The following is a 24,385-nucleotide window of genomic DNA, read 5'->3' on the forward strand; positions in this document are numbered from 1 at the left end:
GTGTCACTTTCGAAAAAGTTGTGTAAAAATCTTAAAATCTTCAAAAATACTTATGGATACCAAAATGTTCATGCCAACATCTATTTTGCGAATATTCGACTGTAACATAGCTTTTCTCGCATCTCATCTTTTTTCTTCTCTTTCTTCTTCTCTTCATATTAACTTTTCTTCTCTTATTTTCTGCTTTTGTTTGCGTCAAATGTCATGGATGTTCAAAGTGGAATTATCTCTGAGCCTGTCCACCATGAGCTGCTGGAACTTTAGAAAATAAGTGCATCTCTGGAAAAGTTTTTCCGAGTTCACAAACACAAACTAGATAGATAGATCTCATCATTATGAATCGATTGATTCTGATATAATGTGATTTTTATTTGTTTATTTATTTATTACGCTCAGAGGCGAGCCGATCAAAGGCGTGATATAGAGTAAAATGAGTCCAGTTACGGAAAAAGCGGAGAAAAAACTTGGGTCCACTTTTTTTGTTCTCTTTCAGTGAATTTAAGTATTCTATTATCTCTCATTTCCGAAACTTCTCCATCTTTCTGAGATTTTGACGTTATTTTGAGACATTCAGGCGGAATTTTTGTGCTGTATTAAAGGCATCATCCAACGAATCTGGATTGGTGCGGATTTTCGGTGGAGTATTCGTATATGGGATCGTAGATTATTGAGAGAAGGGTGATCGGCGGCGGCGCAATGCTGGCGCGCTCCAATCGAACTCCTTGTAGAGAACAGCGCACCAGAGCGCTCGAAGCCATATCTTCCGGGCCATTTTTTACGGCAATTAGAAAGCGATTGGCGGAATCCTTCTTTCCGTAATCTACGACTCCGTATAGGTATAACCCACCTGAAGTCCGCACCACCCCAGATTTGTGGGGTATCCCTTTAAATCTTCGAAATACGCTCGTATATGAACTGCGGAATTATTGATCGATCTATTCGTTGCAGATCAATCGAAAGTGACGAATGAACACCGACGATAAGTCGCTTTCATGGTTGGATTATGCAATATTCGCTGCAAGTCTTAGTCTATCGGTTGGGACAGGAGTCTATCATGCTATAAGGTGAGCGAAGGAATATTTTTACTTCTTCAAATGACCAGATCATAATTCCCTCGATTTTTCCTGTGTTTATGATATGGATTGATCAAACTGTCCGTGTATGATTCTCGGCCGGCCGGGAGGAATTGTTTACAAGCGCTGATAACCGCTGAAAACACTACTCAAAACGTAACAGCTGTCATGATATCACGCATCACTTCATTCCTACAACTGATTATTTTCGGTCAGATGTGAAATTCAATGAATTTCAAATAAATTTTCATTCATTATTCACAAAATGTTGATGATAGTAGCAATCTACACTGAGAAATCTTCGGAAATGAACAGATGCAGTGAGAAAATTTGCAAAGAACATGAATCGGATCGGAATTATAAGATTGATAATAAAGATAGTAGGATAGATAATAGAAATAAAATATAATAATAAAAATAGATAAGGGCAGATACATAAGATAAGAAAGAAACATGTATAAATAGGAATTAAAAATAAAATAAAATAAATATAAAAATAGTATATATGTGTAAGCATAGGAAATATCAACCAACTTATTTAAATACTATGGATTCGTTAATGTAAACACAAAGTTCAAAGATTTCAGGAACATAAAAAAGAATGAACAGTCAAATTTCATCATTTAATCGTTCTCAGATAAATATAGATAAATAAGTTTAGAAAAAAAGAAAATGCATGAATATAAAATAAAAAAAATAAAATAAGTTTTAAAAATAGTACATATACATAGTAATATAAAAATAGTATATATGTGTAAGCATAAAAAATATCAGCCAACTTCTTTACATATTATGAATGTAAACACAAAGTTCATAATTTTCATAAACATAAAAACCCCATCAACAGTCAAATTTAATTACTTTATTGTTTTCTGATATCTGGAGAAGATCAACCGAAAACACGTGGCGTTCATTGCGGTGGCAACAAACGTTGCGACGCAACGCAAAAACAAATCCTTCTATTTCTGTTTGAAAACAAATAGGTTGTGGAAAAATACAAACACACATTTTTTTCTCGGATTTGATTTAGAAGTAGTGAATCTTAGCGAAAATCGCAGAATCAGATGATAAATCCTAGCGAAAAGATCTAACGCTGCATTTTGTGTCATTCTTTAATACAAAATTAACATATTTAATCATTTCCGGGGTTTATTTGATAGGATTTTTTAAGGAATTGCTTGGTAGCAGTTTTCTCAATTAAAAACCAAAATTAGATAATCAAAAAATTTGGAAATTATTAAATATTTAAAATTACATGATGCACTATTTTATCCTTAAGTATTTCGAATTATGCCAGCGCGAGAGGTGACAACTAATCTATCGAAAACAAGGGAGAGTAGCATTGAATTAATTTGTTCATTGAATTTCATTATTTTTATTCCTATTTATTTTTATCTATATTTTATCACTTTTATTCGTCTCTTATTCCATTATTTTTTTTTGTATTTTATATTAATTCTTTTAAATTAAACTTCCAACTCTGAAGTCAACAAAGCATTTTGTTTATGAATAATACATATTTTTGCCAACTTCACTGATAGCAATACTGTTTGGAGAAGGCCATTAGGAAAACACTATAAAACCTGGGAATTTTGTCACCCGTCCTCAAGTCACTGGAAATCCCGTTCCCATTCAGAAGTCGTCTGCTGCTGAAGAGTGGTCAGACGAAAACGACGGCGAAAGATGAGTACCTGATGGGTGGCCATATGATGCCGTCGATTCCTGTCGCTCTTTCTCTTCTCACCACCTTCCTCTCTGGGATTCTCATGTTGGCCGTACCGGCAGAGATGTTTCAAAGAGGTGCGTCCTCTTCGTTGTTTTATGAGGCAAAAAATCAGCGGTATTCTATACTTTCCTTCCACTCTTTTCTTTTTCTTTTTTTTCTTTGCTTTTTTAAAGATTACTTTTCGCCTATAACTAACTATTTGTCCGATCATAACATTTATCTTTTATCTAATTAGAAGGCAAGAAATCATTTTTTTCTCCTTTTTTCTTCTTCTTTTTTTCTTTACTTTTTTTAAAAGATTATTTTCTGCGAATAACTATTACTCCGTTCATCAATCACATTTATTTTTCATTTAATTCAAGTATACAGTCATCGCTCTATAATATAAAAAAGCTACATAAATATAATAGCCATATAAAGTCAGAAAATATCGATATCGTGGATTTTCTGACTTTATATAGCTCCTACGTAGATTTGGTGAATGAAGAAATAAAAAAAAACAAATAAAAAATAAAATAGAAAACGTAAAATGAAATGGAGTAAAAATAAAATGAATTATAGAGATAACTAAAATTATACAAATAAATAATATAAATAAAATATAGATTATAAAGATAAATTAAATTGAAAAATCTCTTGAAAAAAAAAGATCTTGAAATCTATTAATTCTATTCTAATTCTTTAATCTATTAATTTACTTCCTCGAAAAAAATCGATATTACTGTTTATTGTTTTTCGTGCCATTTTTTCCTGGCCTCATCCAAATTCTGGGTTAACTAGGAGTTTGTTAACTTGGGCGCATGTTAACAACGAATATAACTGCTACTTTATGGCAAAATACTAACCTTATCCATTTCTTGGTTTCTCTTTTGTACATTTTCAATCCTAATGAAGCCTCAGCCATAAAAAAAGCAACCATGAAGTCTCCCTCGTGAAACTTTATTGTTTGATTTTGTGTGAAAAGTACTTGCGCAACAAATCAGCGGTGGCATGTTTCTTTTTTTGCGATTTTTCTATGGGGTGAAGGAATTCTATCAATTATTACTTTTTATTTAACTCTACATTTTATTATTTACTTTATTGTAACTTTATCCAATGATATTTAAATAGTTTGAAGTTCTAAAAAGTGATTGTTTAAAGAATTTAAAAATAGTTACTTGTTTTGTTATTATGTTATTTAATCACATTTACTTTATTATTATTTTCTTTAGTGATATTTAAATGTTCGTTTTGTTATTATTTCATTCATTTATACCTAGTGATTTATTTTTTTATTGTTTCATATGATTATATTTTATTGAATGTGTATCGATTTTCAGGTGTTCAAATCTGGATGAATTTTATTGTGGGAATATTTTCGTCCATAATTACATGCGTTGTATTTTTGCCAGTGTTCCATAAGATGAAATGTACGTGTCTACACGAATACTTTATACACAGGTCTGTTTGAATATTTATTTATTATTTATTTTTGGAGCTTAGTTATTATTGAGTACCATTCTTGATCGTTCAATGGTCATCAATTTTTTTGTACGTTACTCAATGGATAAGCAGACGCTCTCCTCGTGTCCTCGTCTTTATTTAACCTCGTTTATGGTAGGTGTATCTGTTGGCTTCTCTCTATAAATATGGAAACAAGAAGAAATGAAATCTAGGCAATGATACACAAATTAACACACCTTTTTTTTAAATGAAACATAATAAAACAATAAACATTTTCTGTAAAGCTGCTGCAGAATCCTAACTTATACCCGACCACTTTCTTTTACTCGCATAAAGTTGCCTGAAAAGTTTCTTATACTCAGCAAAAAATCACAGCGAAATAGTGCGCAGCGGTGAGTGCAATTGAACAGTGAAGAAAATTCTCGGGAACCTTTGAAGAGAACAGTTCAGAGTACCGTAACCTCAGCGTTGGTTCAATCAAATAAAAGATTCAGAACAGTTAAAAATTCAAAATTTAAAAGAAATTTATGGACGCGTATGCCGCGTTCACAAACAAAATGATAACAAAATGATATGACGTTTAAGAGTAATCCTTTCAAGATCACTTTTTGACCGATCCTGTTGGGTTGTAACATAAATTCATTTTAAAAAATGCTATTGAAAATTCTTTCAAACAGTACAACAACACGTATAAGAACAAACTTTTATGTATTCTCCGTCATTTACGACCTCATCCTACCTCTCAACCAGTTTTCTGAGATCGTCGCTTCAAAACTCGTTCAGATCAAAATCGTTTCCACTTTTTAAATTCAAAAAGCATTTTTGAGCCGTAAATTTCACTCTTAGTGCACAACAAAGTTGAACTTCAGCGAGCATTCTCGCCTCGGTAAAAGCTAGAAGGGGCAAATGATCAGATTTTTTTATTTGAGTTGTTTTGCAACAAAACAGGCAACGAACAAATAAAAAAAACCTAACGGACATATTTTGCAACCCAATGCAACGAAATATTTGCTTCTCAGAGTCGGAGTAAGGATAAACTAGACCCCCTTGGTGTTTATTTAATTGAATAACGAAATTTCAAGGTGAAGTACAATCAAAGTAAGAAGGCTGAGATTAAATAATTCTGAAGTATTTCAAGGTGAACGAAAATGAAGACCACTTCAGGTACAATTCTCCACTAATTCGACAATTATTTTCCCTAATTTTTCTCTCCTTCACAATCGTCTACATGTCAATAGTGATCTATGCACCTGCCGTGGCACTTTCTCCAGTTCTTCGTATCCATAAATGGATTTTAGTGCTGGTGAGTTCTTTCGACGATCTTTGTTACGAATTACGATGAAGTTTTTGAAAAATGCAGATTTTTGGACTATGCACAACCTTGTACACTTGTATTGGTGGTCTGAAGGCGGTTGTGTGGAGCGACTCACTGCAGGTACTTCATTGTTGTCATCTCTAACATAAAGGACAGGATACTACGAATCTGACGTGAATTCCGGGATAGGTTGTAAATTCCGGGATGGTTCACTCATAATCTCATGCTCATCTCTCTCGAATCGGATGCAACACGACGATTTCAAATTCAGCGCGCCACCCATGAGCACGCGCCGCATCCACGTGCGAGCGGTCGACGATCAATGATGTCTTCTCACCAGCCTGTTCAAGATAAATGAGATAAATGAATAGGCTGCTGAGGGCGGTATGAATTATGGATCGAGTACATAGAGACGCGTTCTAACTTACGTCGTAGGGAATAAAGCGGTTCCCATGCCGTTTTTTTTTTACGAAGATTAAGGAGAGGTGAACGAAACAACCCCGGATCTCCCAATCTACAACCCAAACCCTAGCTTTTTCCCACAGATTCGTGGTATGCGGCCTTTGAACAATCCGACAGAGCAACACTTGTTACATATATAATAGGAGTTCTGCCTTTTTAAAAACGTCTTCAATGATATCGCAAGCAATATTTTCTCGAAAAAAATTCTCTAAAAATATACGAGGATACTAAGAACAGCCTTTATTGAGATGTCATTTAAGGCATCATCCCACGAATCTGAGGTGGTACGGATTTCAGGTGGAGTATTCGTATACGGGATTGTAGATTATGGAGAGGTGGGTGATACCGTCCATTTCTTCCTCATTGCCGTAAAAACGATCCGGACGATACGGCTTCGAGCGAGCCGGCACGCTATTTTCCACAACGAGTTCAACTGGAGCGCGTTAGCATTGCGCATGCGCTGCATCCACCTGAAATCCATACCACCTCAGATTCGTGGGGTGATGTCTTCAAATAAGTGAACCATTATTTGTTTTGAAGCAGTTGACGATTATGTGAGTTGATCAGCAGTTCTCGGATACCATGCGAATAATTTGAGTTCAGGCATGTCTCATGTACGGTGGAGTTCTGACATTGATAGCACAAGGACTCCGTCATCCAAAAGTTGGTGGTTTCGGAAGAGTATGGAGTATAGCCGTGGAAAGCGGTAGGACAGCAGAACTATTCAGATTTGATCCACGACTAGATCAGGTAAGATCGAGTAAAAAGCCATAACTATACATTAATAAATGTAATAATTACTTTTACTTCTCTGTTTGTGCGTCTAAGGACTGGAATCGGATGTAATTGAAATTAGCAAACGATTCTTTGTAGGTTAGAGGTTGGGATCGATTCTTAAAGGCATGTGTCAATAACTTTTCTCTTGGATTCAATCCATGCCCTTACCTCCATGTGAACTCAATAGGCTTATCTAGGGAAATATGAAGGTGAAATTGAATTAAAGAGACTCATAAAAAAATCGAAATAGACGCTAATGCCTCTCCGGAGTGAAAGCATTTGATCCTGTTCCTTGCAGTTTGCTTTTTTGGTAAAATTAACAGGCATTTCTAACGAAATGGCCTTTTCTTAGCGTTTATTTAGCGTCTATTTCGTTTTTTTTTTCAATTTTGTCGAGTTTACATGGAGGCATTTGATCCTGTTTCTTACGATTTGCTTTTTTGCTAAAATTTAAAGGGCATTTCGTTAGGAATGCCCGTTAATTTTGTATTGCTCTAAGGGCATACACTGATGTGCGAAATATAAGGACGAGATAAGTAAATTTACATAATATTTCAATAACAACTCGGTGGAAGTGAACGAAAGTGAGGGGGTATGCTCTCAGAAGTCTTCGGGTCCTGCACAGAAAGCTGGAGGCGTGAGGTCAGCGTGAGTATAGCGCCGTACCACAAGAACTCCTTACCAACATTGTGGTCAGCATGGGAGCACCTTACAGAGCATGTTTTACCGTCCGTGGTGATCACACATCCTACTAAGAACCATGTCCCACCATTTGTAATGTCCAGGGATCCATCATAAATCGCGGTGACATCAGTGAAATTATTTTCTTTGGATAGAACTGTCATTTATGTTCGTCTCATTGCGTATTTCTTCCAGTTACCTTCTATACTATACTGTAGCAGTTCTTTTTTATGTATTGTCCAAGTTTCATCGAGCTATGTTACTAACAGTAACAAATAAAGCGAAATTTACTTTCGTGCTCCAGTTTTGCACACTAGTGTATGTATGTGGTTTTGCATAAACATTAGTACTGAGCAAATTTAAACAAATTTTATAAACGATAATTTTGCATTCCTTCTAAATACCACTACCGTGTAGTCACGTCCTTGTTAGTGAAAAGTAGCGAGAGGATAAATATAATATAAGGATATAACGAAAAATGGGAAAAAGTGAACTAGATGAGCAGCGTATTTTCTTCTTTCTTTTTTTTTTCCTCTGAGGAAACCTATGTGCTTTCAGATTTTTCTCTATTGCTTTTCTTTTTGTTTAAATTCATCTTGCGAAGTTGTTATGTTGTATCTAACTATTCAGTTACCTGTACTTTGCAACCCATTAATATATTATCCACCTCATTAAAGTCAATATGGACTACGTTACAATGTCACAGAGCCGTGATATGAGAGGTTAAAGGCACAGCATCGCGAAATAGATGTATTAAGGAGATCTGATGGGAATAATAGAGTTCGAGGTGTCGATTAGGATACGAACGTGGCCAATTAATCAATTTTCCCGAATCGTCCTTTAAAAAACGGCGTAGGAACGTTTTTCCTGCGAGATACGTTAGAACGCTCCACCCCTGTGCACGCGCCGCGCCCTCAAGGGAGCGGTCGAAGATTGGTCGAAGGTCTCTCCACCAGCTAATTCGAGTAAAACTAATGAACAGAGCAGTGAGAAGACCTCACTGGTCTTAGACCACACGCTCGTGGACACACGCAAGATCCTAACGAACCTCGTAGGAACAAACACAGTTTCCCACGCTGTTTTTCAGGACGATTAGAGGAAACTGAGCGGGACCACGCTCATCTTCGTAATCTACACCTCGAACTCTATATTTTTCCGCAGTTTTCCCAACGACGTCATTTTCGGGATCAGCTACCTTTAAGAACAGATTAAGACTCTGAAAACAACAACAAGACTTTTTCAATACAATCACAATTTCAGTACAACAGCGTATGGATCAATCTTATATCTGGAACGATCACGTGGTTAGCATCGTTCGGTGTGAACCAGTTAGCCATACAACGTTATGCTAGTCTAAGCACATTGAAACAGGCTCAAGTAAGTGAAATATCGATTGATAAGTATGTTCAGGCACGCACAGTAACTGGGGCACTTTTTGAATTTCTAGAATTATCTCAAACAGTGTCATGTTCCCTACTTTCCTCCTGTTGTTATAGATATACTGTTTCTTATTTTGATATTGAGTCAAATTCTGCACCAATTTTCAAAAAATATGTGCAGTGGAAATTTTTCCATGCATACTAGTGCCAGCGAGCCAATAAGCGACAGCATTCGAAATCCTGGGTGGATGTAGCGCAGTCGGTAACAGGTTCAGCTGTGATTGCACAATCGATCGATGGTTCTAAACCGCCCTAGTCCCACCTAAGTGTTTCATCTTTTCGGGGTAAAAAAAATTGGTACCAGACTTGTCCGATAAAAAAAAGGATAAAAACACTGACCTGATACATCGGCTGGCCCCGCAGGTCATTGTATGTGTTAGACGCCTGTTCATAAATCTCAAGCTATTCTGGATTGAAGTGAACGCGTTAGCGCATTCCAAGCGGATTGATTAACGCGGGCTGCTTTATTCCTTATCCAATTAATACAAATTCCTGAACATCACTAATACTTCGAAATTGTAGCAAATTATTTACTGGACGCTTATTCCATTCGCCATTCTCTGTACAATTGTGGCCTTCGTTGGATTTATGGCACTAGCCTATTTTTACAACTGCAATCCGATTGAAACTGGCGAAATAACGGAGACCGATCATCTCACAATTTTGTTTGCAAGAGATATTTTACGTGAGTTTAGCCGTATTATGAAGGTGCAAACTGTTCTTAATGGTGTAACCTTTTTTTGTTTGTTTTTTAGATATTTATGTTAGGGATTTAGGCTTGTATTTTTCAAAAGAAGAAAGCGTAGGTACGGTGTGGCGTTTACAACCTGGCCCACTCTGCTCAATGTTTTCCTGGTAGAAAACATCAAACATTTTCATTTTGAGGAGATTGTGTTGAGATTTTTTTTCTTCACTGCTTTTTGCTTGCTTTGCTTGGCATCGCTCTACACAATGCTAATTGCGCTAATAAATAAAAATAAGTAGAGCATAACAAAATAATAAATAATATACATACAATATAACAATAAAATAGTATAACACAATAACATAACAAAAATAAATAAATAAAACAATAATGTGAGCGAAAAAATAAATAAATTGAATTGTATGGTATGCATATTAATGTTTTTGAGTTGTATTTATAGTAGTTGTTTGATTGTTGCAAAGTTATAAAAACAAAAAAACACACACACAACAACGAAAACAAAACAAAACCTTCTAAATAAAACAATTCTTGAATGAGAACATATCACTCGTTTCGTGCAAGCACATATCCTCTAGCATTCGCGGTTTCCAGAACCTACTCCAGGCCTTTTTGGGCTCTATGTAGCGTGTATCATGTCTGCCACACTATCTACCTTATCTAGTGGAATGAATAGTATGGCGGCGGCAATTTACGAGGATTTCCTAAAATCGTCGTTGGATGGTCGTATCACCGATCATCAGGCTACCCTGCTCAATAAGGTAATTCCGCTCAGCTCTCTTTCCTGGTTAGAAGCTTCCCAGGCTCTTTGTTAGGGATAATTAACTCAATTCGCAATTTTAAGGGAATTGTTATCGCAGGAGGTATTATTTCTACTGTACTCGCGTTCTCAGCGGAATCTTTGGGAGGAATTTTAAGAGTAAGACCAGGATCTAAACTTTCTAGAGATGGACGATTGTCAACTATGTCTTAATACAGGTATGCGTGAATGTAATGGGAGCAATAGCAGGACCAATGGTGGCGATTTTTGTCTTAGCCATGTTCTTTCCACGATCCGGATTCTGGAGTTGTCTCATATCTTTCGTGGTTTCGAACGTTATCATGGTGGTAATTTGTATTGCTAATTATACGGAGGATCCGTACCGGGACCATTTTTTGCCCACCAACACAAGGTGACCACATTTCTTTTTTTTTTTGACTCGACGTTAGAAACTTCTGGAAAATGCTTTTCTAGTGTATCTGGGTGCGGCTCATACAACTTCACGATTCGACAAGCACCATCGTATGATGCTCAGTATGGTGATCCAAACAGTATGTTTATATCGAGGTACGTCATAGTTGTTAATAATTTAGGAAATGAATGTATAGTATGGTCAAAACGAAGAAAAATTGGAATCGAGATGGGACCGCCAACTGCAGCGATGGATGGCGCTACCAAGGATCCCATCACGATCCTAACCGCTACGCTCCACCGTGCCGTTTTGAGCACAGCCGCTTACGCAACTGGACCGTGTTTCATGTCGTTTTGATCCTACTATACTTCAACTAGTTTAATTTTTAATTTCAACTAATTTCATTTAATTCACGGTCATGCTTGTAGCATGGTTCCTCTCTTGCATTATCAGCGAACATTTAGGATCTCCACTTACGGGTATGCTGGCGTTGGCTTCGTAATAATGATGATCATAGGAGTTGCAATCAACGCAATTAAACCTGAGGAAAGGCCAGAAAGGATACGACACCTGACTTTTGCAGGAAGAAAGTACGTTCTTTTTTAAGACTATTAAAAAGGCGATGAAGCCTTTGATCCTTCCGGGGTCGATAAACTGAGGCCAGGCTTGTCTGGGAAGATAAAATCACTAACTTGATACGACTAGTTCCTTCATTGTATATGCGAGTACGCGTTCATAAAACCTCAACGATTCCGAATTAGGACTGAACGCCTTGGCGCATCCAAAGCGGATTGATACGTCAAATACTTTAAGACATGGACAGAAGCGTATAACGGATTTCGTAAGCCCCTCCCTTATGCCTCAAGAGCGATACCTTTAATGCGTAATGATGCGGACAGCTCAAGATGTTAAAGTGCTAGAGGTGCTCAGTTTCTTCCAATCAGGGATTCAAGTCAATAGCATGGAAACGGAGATGTGTAGCTAACATCTCAATGATCACAAAGTGGTTCCCTGAAACATCAGCCTCAGAAGGAAGCTGATTTAGCATCACTCGAATAGCAACCGTTTTGGAACTTTTTGCAAGTAAATCTGAGCTGTGACGACGTATGGTTGTAGCTATATACGTTCCCATCGCCTATCCGTGAAACGTTCAAATGTTATCCTAAAAGATTCGCCTTTTTGTCTTTCGTATTCCAATCTATCAACTGTAATATTTTCTTTTCAGTGAACCTTGGCCACGGTCGCATCATGAACACGACCACTTCCTCGGAGTAAGAAAAAGATGACAATATTTAGAGTTTATTAATGCTCTTTCTAAACTAATAAATCATAGCGCTTTTTCTTCTTTCACTTTCAGTCGCTTTGAGAATAATGGTAGTGGTATTATAAGTGTAAGTTCAGTCTGTCGTCTATTCAGTATGTGTTCTTAATTTGAGCCGGACACGAGGTTGCTATAATCCTTTGTTATTAGCTATCATCCATCCAATGTTTTCTGATCTCAACTACTCGGAAGGTGACTTGGCCACTCATGGCTGAACATTGCTAGACGTCGATATGTATTCTGTCGGCGAGGACACAGAAAACAACTTTTTTATTTTTTAAATGTGAGACATCTTAGGGGTCTCCTTTGATGGTGAATTGGACTGTGCTGCCTATTTTTCTAAAATTGATGAAAGCAACAAACTGCTGTAAATTGATTTCCCTAAAGATACTAACAAATTCCGAAATTTTTTTCTGCTTCTAACAATACGTAGTTTCATGATACTACAGAGCATGTGAATAGGGTCAAAACGACACGTGAAGCACGGTGCAATTGCGTACGTGGCTCGAGGCGGTGCGATGGAGCATAGCTGGGTTATCTAAGGTGTTTCTACAACCCCATACAAATAGCATGCAAATATTTGCGGCTCTATATTTTCCTCAATTTCTTACTGTTTTTTTAAATTTTGGAAACATCTGCGGTGTGATTTTAGAGACACACTAATTTTCACTCCTTTTGAAGAAAAAAATTTCATATCCTCGAAAAATCGTCCATTAGAGTCCATGCGTTTCTAGACTAAAGCTTCCTTCTTCCGAGAGTCTCAATCGGAATTCTCGGTTTTATAAGGATTCTTTTGCAATCTACAACTCTAGTAGGCATCAGATATACATTACCAATGACTACTCTGCATTTTTAAAAGCTGATTCCTGTAGATTGCAGACATTTGTCTTTGGAAAAAATATGATAGTTCTAAATGATACTACAAATGAAACACTATTTTGATATCTTACGCTTCTTACTTCATCTCTTGCAAGCCAAAATTTTATAGTCACACTAAATTTTCACAAACTGGATCTGGTACATTTCTAGTGCAGTGTAGGAGAAAAGGATAACATAGATTGTTTCTTGAGAGTATCGTCCACGACCTATACATTCCTGGGCAGCACTGTCGATTGAAGATCAAGTTTCGTCCAATTTTACGCTACAAAAGAGGCCTGGGAACTTCCTACATCTTCCTCCTTCCTGGTGACCACTCACTACAGCGCTGTTGAATATGTTGATCTACCTCCCTTTTCTAATGTATCAAATTTTCAACTGCATATTTAATCTCTATGTTCCGCCTCTATGAGGCTATGACGAGCGAGTAACATAGCAGAAAACGAAATGAAACGGTTAGAAATCAAATTTGGGGTATTTTAAGGTCAAAGCGGCATGGAGAAAGCGAATCAGAGCAGTCGAGGGGGACCATAGCGGACCGCAGCCAAGAAGGCTGCCAGCAACCGGCCTCCCTCGATCCTAACCCTTACGGTCCACCCCACCGCTTCGAGCGCAGCCGCTCACACAACTGCACCGTCCTTGATGTCGTTTTGACTATACTATACACTTGATATTCTATGGGAGTTCCTGTCGGACTGACGTATGGACCTAATATTACGATATGATATTCTTAGACAAAATAGACATTTTATACTTGCGTAGAAATAAGAAGAGTGCATACAAGAATATTTATCTAGGTGTGCCGTAATGAAGTTACGCACAGTACTCAATCAAACATCATGTAACAACTTTGCTAAACACTAGAATCACTGGAAAACACTAAAATATTCCCAGAACTTTCTTACGACGAGCCGATTACAATGATGTTGTCTTTGAAATTGTAAGCTGGCACATGAAGATTCAAAGGTGCTGGTCCCTGTAACCAAGTTCAAACATTAGAATAACAATTTTATGGTTCATAGACATCAATGATTCCGCAGTAGTTTATTTTGGATCTAATTAACTGACTAGCGAAATTCTCAAAATGATGTCAAGATCGACTATGTATTTAGAACACGACTGGTGAAGTGGTTCAAGGCGCTGTGCTACGCAAAGTGCCTCGAGTTCGACCTCTAGCCAAGACTAATAAAGTCTTCCCTCACCATGGCATTCTTAAAACAGACACAGCCGAAAGGCCCGCGCAACGAGCGAACGTGCAACAGTAAACATCCTTGTTACAAACACATAGTTGATAAAGTCAAAAGTAATCGAGGTAAAAGCCAGGACAACGCGCCAGAGCTGATGCTCTCACGGAGCTCCATGAGTGTGAAAAAAGTATGCGAGTCCCCTCTGTTTCGAATAGGAAGCTATCGATGGCAACTAGGCGTGTTCTACACTATTCTGTTCTACATAACGTTACTAAGACCAACTTAGCGACGGAAAGCTCCAGGAAGGCTCGCGCGAGCTAGCAGCTTTGTAGAACTTCGCAAGATTGACATCTGGCAAAGCAAGCCAGCAAGTCCGGAGGACTGTTCGAATCGAATTAAGGGCAAAATAAGGGGATCTACACGGACATGATGGAGCGAGGTCAGATGTGGCGGTCTCCAATATGGATCACTGAACTAAGATGGCGAACACATTTGGAACCACCTCGTTGTTTCTACAATAGCAGCTCTACGACGCAAGTTAACTTCATGCTCTTAGGAGATAGCCATGAGACAGATAGCTTGCCACCAACGCGAAAGCCATACCTCACACGATTACAACGCATCGGTTATCCGGTTATCCTCACAATCAAAATCGTGCCTCTGAAACAGAACCATCATAACCGACGGGGACGTGCTTGAGCTAAGCGCTGGTGACAGAAGAAGAAAGAAGCAAGGGTCATCTCGCGCATCTAATTGCCACGAATTGTCATCTTATTGTCAAGAACCTCCAAGATACGTGGCGGCTCGCAGGCTCTTAGAAGAAAATTCAGAGTAGTTAGTAGAACGACTTGGAGAAAAAAATCGATCGAAGCGTTTCGCATGAAGTTATTTGCTACACTTTACGGAAACATGCTGTTTCAATGGAGCTCTCCTGACGATTGAATTACGACACAATTTTTGTGCAATTGTTCATGGCTGGCACTACTTCACCATCGTGGTAAACAAAATCCGCATTCATGCATGGTTATGGAGGGAAAATGACAAAGAAATCCAACCCCAACTAATTAAAACCATAGAGGGAAAGTCCGGAAAGGAAAACATATGATAATCATAAGGATAACGGATTTCACTTCAACTGCGACTACGAAGAAAGCTGATAGACAACGCACAAAGAGAAAATGATGCAAAAATTCAATTTCTAAAAGCTTGAATCTTTTATGCGTATCTCGGCAACAGAGACGATGAAGTTAGGATTTTGTTAACATTGAAGGCAGCTTATCATGAAATTTTTGAAGTCTGGATCTCTCCCGGACTGTATGGAGTTCGTGGTGTGGACTATAAGTATGAGCGTGGCTGCGCTCAATCTCCCTTAGTCGTGGTCAACGGTGGCACAGGAAAGCTTCGTCAGCTCCGAAGTACATTACAACGCGCTACCCTTCTACACACTTCTGTTCTATCAGCATCATAATCACTGGTGTTATTCGAACACACTACTGAGAATTCGTTGATTTGCTTGTGTAGCACAGGAAAAAGGCTGCGTACTTTCATAATAAATAGAAAATGTATTGTAAGATAAAAACCCCACCTTTCTTATGCGACCGGAACCATCATAATGTGATCCATGGCATGGACAAAAGTAACCACCGAAGTCACCTGCATTCGCTGAAAGCACACAAAATCTACACCGAATTTAAATGTTTGATGATAGTTTTATGTTTACTTGGACAAAATATTTAAAGCAGAGTACTCTTTTAAATAAATTCTATTCATCCTGCAATCTCAAAATTGTGAAGAAATTTCTTCATTACTTATCCCATTGATTAGAATGGATATGTCTTAAAGAAACGTTATGCATGTCATGTATGTTAAGTTTCAACAACAGGTGAACAACACTTCTTTTCCTTCACCATCAGATGACACAGCCTAGTTTTTAGCTTGATAGAAGCGAGCATTTTACCATATTACCCTTTATTAATCTATTATCAATCTCTATATTCTTATTATGTTTCGAGTCCCAAATACGACTATTATCTCTGTCTACTAAGTCATCTATAATCTCAAAACTTCTGATGTACACAAAATGTCAGCACACGGTTACAACAAAAAGGTGGAACTAGAAAGGGAAACCAGTATTTTGAACAATCGTGCGCTACAGCGCCATTATGAACTTTGGTAAACTAAAAAAAGAAAAAACTTGAGCGAATAATGTGTCTAATAAGTGAGAGAATAGTGGGAGAAATGTCATTCACTAACAACCAATTGCAGGGGCAACGAACCAATTGGTACGCACCCAAGGTGGGTGCAAACTCCAATTACTATAGACCATTCGTCCTTCTGAACACGTTCGTCGTCATGTTCAGCGTGGCGCAACTCCGACACATTCACAGCCTTTTCTCTTAAAAATTAAAAATGAGATAAATAAAAAGCAATTGAAATTTTTTGAACCAGCAAAACATGTGCTACAAAAACAGATGCGGTACTCAACGTAGTCATAAGTATTGAAGTGAAAAGGAAAGAGTAAAACTCCTAAAGTTCTAAAAGGTATTGCAAATCTACAACAATACTTACTACCTCGCAATCTCATTCTTCGTACGATGTTTCACAAAAACGGGTTTTCCACGCCATTCAAATGTCTTCGTTTGCCCTTCCGGTATATCGTTCATGTTAACTTCAATGGACGCCAAAGCTCGTTGATCAGCAGCCATAGCCTAAGTTCAAAAAGATGATTTAGAGGAAAATTCAGGTGACTCTCTCATTCCTATTTTAAACATCTGAATCAGAATCTGAACAGCTGAATCATCCACAAATATGGGATAAAGATGTCATATATGCAAAAAGGTGGGTTATCATCCAGTATCAAGCACACTGCTGCAGTCCTCACATGACAAATCTGCTACTAACGAGAGATGTAACTGTTTTTTTCTTAACAAAAAAGAAAAGATGAAATTAAGCTAAGCATTAAACTAACTAGGTTTAGGGGCAACAAAATGTTATTCTAAAGAGAATTCGATGCAATTTTTCTTCAAGGATCCAGGAATTCTGAAACGCTCAGCTTCGAATATTCTTAAATGGTAGTTCAACTTCCTAGGTACTCGGTTAAGATCTGCCAAATTTTCGTAAAAATAATCATGTTCGGAAAACGTGCTACATAATTTTCCTTCACTTCGGCAGAAATTGTAGTCGCTACTCCTGCAAGAGGAAGAGCTTTTTCCGATGTGACTTTAGCTTCGCGCACGGTTTAATACTGCCGGTTAATACAAATTTCAATCAGATCGACTCTGTTTATGAAAACATGAGAGAGGACAGCTGGCATTGCAGTCATTTTGCGCTGATAACATCACATTTTAGCATAATTACTAATATTAGGAAACAAGGTGTGCTATCAAAACATTGAAGAATTCTATCCTACACGAAGTCAAGAAAACTGACAGAACCTCTGGAGGTTCAAAAGCTTTTTCGCATTCTAACCTAGAATTTTATCATATGTTGTGCTCCTAACGGTTTTTTTGGTCGTTCACCGGTTGCCTCCCCTTACAGAACAAAACGTTCTGATTAAACCACCAAAATTCGAGGCGCTCTAACAAATGGAAAAAGGGATCTCGTTTGGCAATTTCTAAGTTTCTGTAGCAGGAGAATGATTTGACAACCCACGAATACATAGGAGCAACGTCACATTTGCTCACAAGTTTAAACTGCAGTAGGTCCTGCCCTTTCTTGCTTTTGTTTATAGCTTTCTTGCGGCATTCAAACAAATACATGTTCCGCTTCTGCGATATGCGGAGCAAGAGTACAGCGTGTGAACAGCAGCAGTGCTCAACACAACTTCTACTGACCAAGTTTGAAGTACAGGTTCACATAACTCTGTGAGTGTACATTGAAATTCACGTCGGACGAAAAGAAACATTACTGACATGACAAACTGCAACACAATTACCTTGAAAGAAACCATAGTTTGAACCATTTCCTTTCCGGCCCACAAAGACATCACACCGCCGGCTGCAACATATAGTTCAATCTTTGAAAGTTTTATCTTTAAAAACAACATCTAAAATCATAGATCATCATAATCTTGAAGAAAAGGATTCTCTGAAAGACGCTATCACAAACATGTGGATGAAATCCATTAGAAATGCTCATAGATGCGATAACAGACGAACTCTGACCATTTTCACGTTATAGCGTTGGTGAAGTGTTTCCCTTCATACTGTAGATTTTATAACTCTTTACTCAACCGTAAGACCTCTTCCAAAAAGCAAAAAAAAAAACGTTGCAGAGTGTTACACAAAATTTGGATATTAGGGCAAGAAAGCAAAAGAGGAAACATTCAACTTGTCGACACATTTGTGGCTCTGAATATGGGGTGCTACTGCCCCATACGCAGAAGAAGATTGTAACACATTACTATGCGGCGGAACTAGAATGAGGTGAATGTTTATTATATACGCAATTTCAACTACACACTGAAGGTAACTTGGAGAGGTATCAAAAAAAAAAAAGGACAAACGCATAATACTGTACATAATACGTTTGACAAACTTTTGTTCTGATAAAGAATATGTAGTAGGAAGTGTTTGTAATATCTAATAAGACTGCAATGAAAGAGAAATGGCTTCTTTATGTGGAAAATTGAAGCGAAGAGGAAGTGAAAAGGCTGCGTCAAACTTTGTGTATAACTTGAAATTCGTAGTTTTTTTCTTTTAACAAAACAAACCAATGATTAGTTTAACATGGTAGTATATCCTCCCACAGAAATCCAAGTCAAACTCAAATCTAATAATCAATCAAATGGAACATTCTTGATGTGCCACGCAAGTCAGCTATCATTACAAAAAGAAATATGAAGTAAAAATTAGCTGGGACCGTGTTTAATTCTTAGCTTTAAACTCTTGTTTATCCTCAACCCTTCAAACTGTGACTATCCTTCACTCCACATTATCATTTATGACATAATACACTCTATGTGATGCTAACCTGCGTCTCTTCCTTGTAACATTTGTTCCAGCAAGCCTTTTTTTCTGAAGGGAGAATGGGAGAAGGGGGTTCAACTAATCTTCTCAGCGTCAATATCACTACTTCGCGGAAGCGCAGTGTTGTGATACTAACATTGGGCGATCAGATCTCGTTCTAATAACGGATAGAAATGGATTTGCTGGTAATATGCAGTTCCTCCTTTGAAAAATTGGAGATATATCAATATAGGAAGATCATTTTCAATTATACTATCTTCCCAAAGTAAGTTATGGCTACTGTCTTGACCCTAGTTGAATGAGACACCGTACAATTAAATAGATTGACGAACAATACAAGACCTAGGTCGCAGATTATGAATACAGAGGTGGTTCGGCTCATCTCTCCCTCCATCACTGTAAATAGACAAGTTTTGAATGCGGTTAAATGATTCGTCGAAAATCCATTCGGACGCGGAAGCGCGGCGCGTTGCAATAGAGGACGTCGTGAGGAACCGCATTCAGAAGCCGTCTGTTTACAGTGATGGAGGGAGAGATGAGCGGAACCACCCCTGTATTCATAACCTACGACCCGCTATAGGTATACTCCAACGAAAACCCATACCACACCAGATTCGTGGGGTGATGCCTTTAACAAAGGCGCGTAACTTGTTTTCCTGTTGAACTATACATTTAGTTCTAGCCTCTCCACAATGAAAATTATTTGTTCGACATAAATCAAAAATGAGTAATATTTAACAAAAAGGTCGAAGAGAAGAAAGCTTACCTCCATAATATACAGCATGAGCTAGAGATCTGCGCCCATCTTCTGCATCACGGGCGCTCTTCTGAGTATTCAAAGTCACCTCTCGCCGATAGGTTGACATGTCCGGAAACTTCACATCGGTATGTGCCAAACGTCGAGAAGATGCTGAAGAGTACGGAATGGTTCTTTGGTGAGAATGTTACCTCGAAAAACATTAAGATGCTGCAGCTCACGATCCTTTAAAAGAGAAATGGATGGATTCAGGCAGCAAAAAATCCAGTTTTCAATTCATAAAAATATGTCCTCATCGCTAATGACTTCCAAATCAAAATGGAACTATACAAGCAAAGGAATCGTCTCATCCAGTCTCAGATGAATGAAAATTAGTGCTTTATTCTTGTACCCATAAAAGCAAAAAAAGTTTTGTCCGAAACAAATGAAACCTGTTGCGAAACCATATAATAAAACACCGTTTATTCCTTTGTTCGCGAGGTTTGATGAGAGCAAGCCAGCATGATGTGTGCTCCGGCTTGCTGCTGCTTGCAGAGAATCAGCTGTTTTGAATTCAGTAACGACATCCTTGATAGGGGTGACCTGAAACCTATCAAGTATAACGAAAAAGTCCACAATAATCAACCTGAGCTTGAATTGTGCTCAATTAAAGCATTTTCACAAGTTCTCGCGCCGACAACGCGCAGGGGACGCTTGCACACTTTTTCACGCGGGCTTCCTGTGTGTAGTTTTGCTACCTCACGCGGTTAAGCACCATTTGTTGCCGCGCGGCAAATCAAACGCTTCAAGTTGGCTCACTTCGTGTAACTACGCTCCGTCACTAAATAAATCTTATACTTCTGTTACGTAATTTTAAAGAAAGCATTTGCAAAGATAACGAACAATTCAAACGTTCAATTTTTCCCAAGTTTTCCTGTCTTGTAAACTTCCGAATATTCGAGTTTTCAAAACCCGTGGATTGGTAAGATTTGAAAGGAACAATAAACATACGTTACTTTATAAGAAACTAAATGTTATACTGCAAAACATTTTAAAATATTAAAAAAAAACATTTAAAAAACGTAAGCATTGTGACAAGGCTGCTCTCCAACAGATTTGAGAAAATTAAGGATACAGCACAAGATATCCCCCAAAATGTGAGACGAGGAGAATCTAGAGGAAAAGCGAAAAAAATTCATAAATACATAGGTATCTTAGGAGACCACTGCTGCTATTAAAATCGGTATGACAAAAACTCTCAGCTTGTTGCAGAGTATGTGGCGAAGCGAATTCCTTTGAATCACATCTTTAATATTGAAAGTTTTGAGTGATCGACCATTCACCAAATATGAATACCAGTGTTCAGACTTCTGACCAACCGTGAGGCTTCAATATTCAAATTCTTGAACAAGTGAAACTTCCAAATATTTGAATGACAGGATCTCAGATTTTTCCCAACTAGCCGCAATTCAAGAAATATGATTTCTAATTTACTTGATAAAAGCGCGCATTCATGAAGTATCCATCGCAAGTATTAAAGTATAGCATAGTATTAAAATTTATCTTTCCTGAAACTAACTTATGAACGCAGGAATCTATACAATGGCTTGCAGGGGCTAACCGTTTTAACCAAGTCAGTATTTTTTCTATCCTGGTTAGCTTCAGAAAAGTTTCAAAACATCGGCATTACAGTCGCTGCCGAACCTCTTATCATCTACGCCAGATCCGCTCTATTTACTTGATGAAACTCTTTATATCGTACTTGCAATAGTTCCAGCCACTACCAGCGTTCCCAGTTTTAACGCGGCTCAGCTAGCTGAGATATCCGGGCTGAAGGATAACGAAGAATTGTAAGTTTTTGCAACCCTGGCAAGCGATGGTCGTAAAGAAACGACTATGTGAGCGAAAATTATGATAAGAGCTACACTAAGACAAATGTGCCGTCGAACAGGCTACATATCATCTGACACCTTAGATGTTTCGCATTTTTGCCGCCACTTTTGGAAACTATATCACGAGGTATATACGGCACAAGGGAGAACCTACATTGAGCATTTCTACTCCTTTTAGGGAATATTAGTTCATATTCTTAGCCTCGCTCACGTTGATTAAAGATAAGAATGAATATTAAAGCTCACCTTGCTGGGAGCCGTAGCCAATACAAAACTGCTGTGCTGTTGTGAGCCGCTGATCTGCAAGTAAAAACAACTGATGCTTTGATCAACTATGAAGAAATACGATGTTGTGAGAAAGAGAAGGAATACATACCACTTTTGTGGCAACATTGCCGGAACGAGCCAGGGTAGACATTCTCTCAAGTTTGAGAATCTATAAAGACATAAAAATAAGGTAAACTGAGCTATTGCATCCGCAAATCTTGCGTAGCGAACGTTAATAGAATATAAGGGGCAAATAAAGTTAATGAAGTAAAGTCAAACCAATTTAACCACTTTTCAGTTCTGCTCTTGTTTTTTTTTTTCTGAGAAAAGCTCGCATTTTTTCCCGGCGTCTTCGGATTTCCTATCGCTCCGAAGTATTTTTGCCACTGTTTGCTATCCATCAGTCGTAGAAATCCTTTCTTATTCTGGATTTTTTCTCCAGCAATAAAACCGCATAGAGGAAAGAAGCCAAAAAGACGATCACATTATGTACTACGAAGAAGTATAAATCTAACACTGTTTACAGATCAAAGGTCAGTTTCATTTATTTTCTTGGTGCGATTAAATCAGCAACATGATACGAGTTCAAAACACCAAAAGAGACGGTCTGAGTTGTCTCTATTCGAATACAAGGAGTCAAACATTAAAAACCTAATCTAAATCTAAATCTATTTCGCAGCTCACAACAGTAACATGTTTGTTTTATTTCCGCTGCTTGACAACAGACCATAGAAAGGTTTAGTAGGCATTAACCGAATGATTACAAAGCCTTAAGATCCAAGAATGCGATAATCGGAGTCTGGAGCTCTAACTCCATCGCAAACCGGTTACATGAACGAAAAAAAAAACTTTATAAAATTCTAATGGATAAAGCCAAAACTAAATGATAGAAGGCAAAAAGCAAGCAAGCTAACCATCTATGAATGTAAAGCACAAATATGCATACATGCATAGCACAAATATGCATAGCTCATATATGACGCAAATACAGAAGTCAACTACCGTTTCCACCGGATCCCATTCCACAAGAATTGTGGTGCTTTACTTCAGCTTACAAAAATCCGCTAAAACAATCAGTAAATATCTACGTTGGGAAGACAAAAACCATCAAACAGTGAAGGATATTTGGGAATGCGAACAATTAAAGACTGTAATGCAATTCTCAAAAAGTTTTGTTTCCGCAGAGAAATTGGATAAAGGAATTTCGACATGAGAATTGGAGTGTGGACATTTCAAAGACAACAACTTCACTTTAAGAAAAGGAGACAAGAAGTAATAGTGTGCTGGGATGCAGAGGGAAGTTCACTACAAAATTACAATATACCAATTTTTTTTTCCTTTCACCCAAAACAACTTCTCGTTTTTTTTCACTGTCCGTATCCAATAGGCTAGAACCGTATATCAAAAAAATACAAAGACGTTTTACTAGAAAATATATAAAATCTTCGGGAAGTTCTTCCTTATGGAGGCGAAGAGGTGAAGCACGACCAACTACAGTTCCAACAATCAGACAGACATCAAAGCGCAGGAAAAGAACGCCAACGGTACGGTTATATGGAATTAGGAACTTCAGAGCAACTATAAATCACTAACTACATTATCAATTTTTCAAAGAACGACCTTATTTAAAGAAAATGTCTTAGGCAGGAAATAAAAAAGACAGCGGATTCTTCCGAGTTAGGTTTTCCTACTGTTCTTTTCTTCAATTTTTCTTTTTATTTTAATAAAAAAAATAAAATTTTTTTTTTCTCCTTTTTTTTTTTTTTGGGTTTTTTTTTTTTTCCTCTGAGGAGCCTCAAAGGGGCTAATTAAGATCTTCTAAGTAGAGACAAAACGATCCACTTTTTCCCTAAAATTTAGCCTCTATCCAGGTTCTATAATGTCTCAGGATGTGTTTCAGCATCGACTTCCTACAAATCCTTACACGGCTACGCAGATGCATCAACTAACTGCTTCCTATAGAAGTTTAGAATCAAGAAAGTCTAGTAAGACGATGAAATAGAGAACTAGCAAAATAAAGGAAATGTGGACCTCCTCGAGTTCCCAAGGGATCAGCATTACTACAGTTGGTGAAAGAAAAAACAAATTCAACAAGAGAACACTAATGAACGAATTGCGCCCCACCACATGAAATAATACACACACAAACAGAAAAAATATCACCAACTATCGTCGCGAAAACACGGACGGGCGGTCTGTTGCTCGTCGCCACCTTGCCCGTAAAACTCGTCCGAACGAGTTTGCCACTTCGGAGTTCGCATCACTGCGCCAGTGATGAGCATGTGTTTTCGCAAATGCGAGGGGTATCACAGCAGCATGCTGGCGGCTGTATATCCGCAGAGTTCTCT

At 37.8% G+C, this 24,385-nt stretch overlaps 2 protein-coding genes across 4 annotated transcripts; one reads left to right on the top strand and one right to left on the bottom strand.

Annotated features, from left to right (window-relative positions):
* Positions 1-966: 966 nt before the first annotated feature.
* On the top strand, positions 967-12,077 carry RB195_000388 (uncharacterized protein; the record flags this gene model as incomplete). Of its 2 annotated transcripts, XM_064196701.1 has the most annotated exons (15): positions 967-1,064; positions 2,710-2,873; positions 4,119-4,239; positions 5,407-5,545; positions 5,603-5,677; positions 6,623-6,769; positions 8,738-8,854; positions 9,439-9,601; positions 9,693-9,722; positions 10,214-10,380; positions 10,464-10,538; positions 10,598-10,791; positions 10,854-10,946; positions 11,256-11,381; positions 12,017-12,077. In XM_064196701.1, the coding sequence occupies 15 exons, from the start codon at positions 967-969 to the stop codon at positions 12,075-12,077; spliced, it is 1,770 nt and encodes a 589-aa protein (XP_064052581.1). The 2 variants fall into 2 exon arrangements, with proteins under 2 accessions (XP_064052581.1, XP_064052582.1); XM_064196700.1 differs by lacking the exon at positions 9,693-9,722.
* Positions 12,078-13,889: 1,812 nt separating this feature from the next.
* RB195_000389 (uncharacterized protein) lies at positions 13,890-24,319 on the bottom strand (the record flags this gene model as incomplete). Of its 2 annotated transcripts, XM_064196703.1 has the most annotated exons (11): positions 13,890-13,964; positions 15,761-15,837; positions 16,452-16,570; positions 16,747-16,883; positions 18,110-18,171; positions 19,909-20,052; positions 20,358-20,481; positions 22,017-22,070; positions 22,147-22,206; positions 23,040-23,076; positions 24,201-24,319. In XM_064196703.1, 11 exons carry the CDS (start codon positions 24,317-24,319, stop codon positions 13,890-13,892), a joined length of 1,008 nt encoding a protein of 335 aa, XP_064052583.1. The 2 variants fall into 2 exon arrangements, with proteins under 2 accessions (XP_064052583.1, XP_064052584.1); XM_064196702.1 differs by lacking the exons at positions 23,040-23,076; positions 24,201-24,319 and having other exon boundaries at positions 22,147-22,188.
* Between the last annotated feature and the right edge of the window lie 66 nt (positions 24,320-24,385).

Source organism: Necator americanus, chromosome IV (assembly GCF_031761385.1).
Source record: "Necator americanus strain Aroian chromosome IV, whole genome shotgun sequence".
Classification (NCBI taxonomy): Eukaryota; Metazoa; Nematoda; class Chromadorea; order Rhabditida; family Ancylostomatidae; genus Necator; species Necator americanus.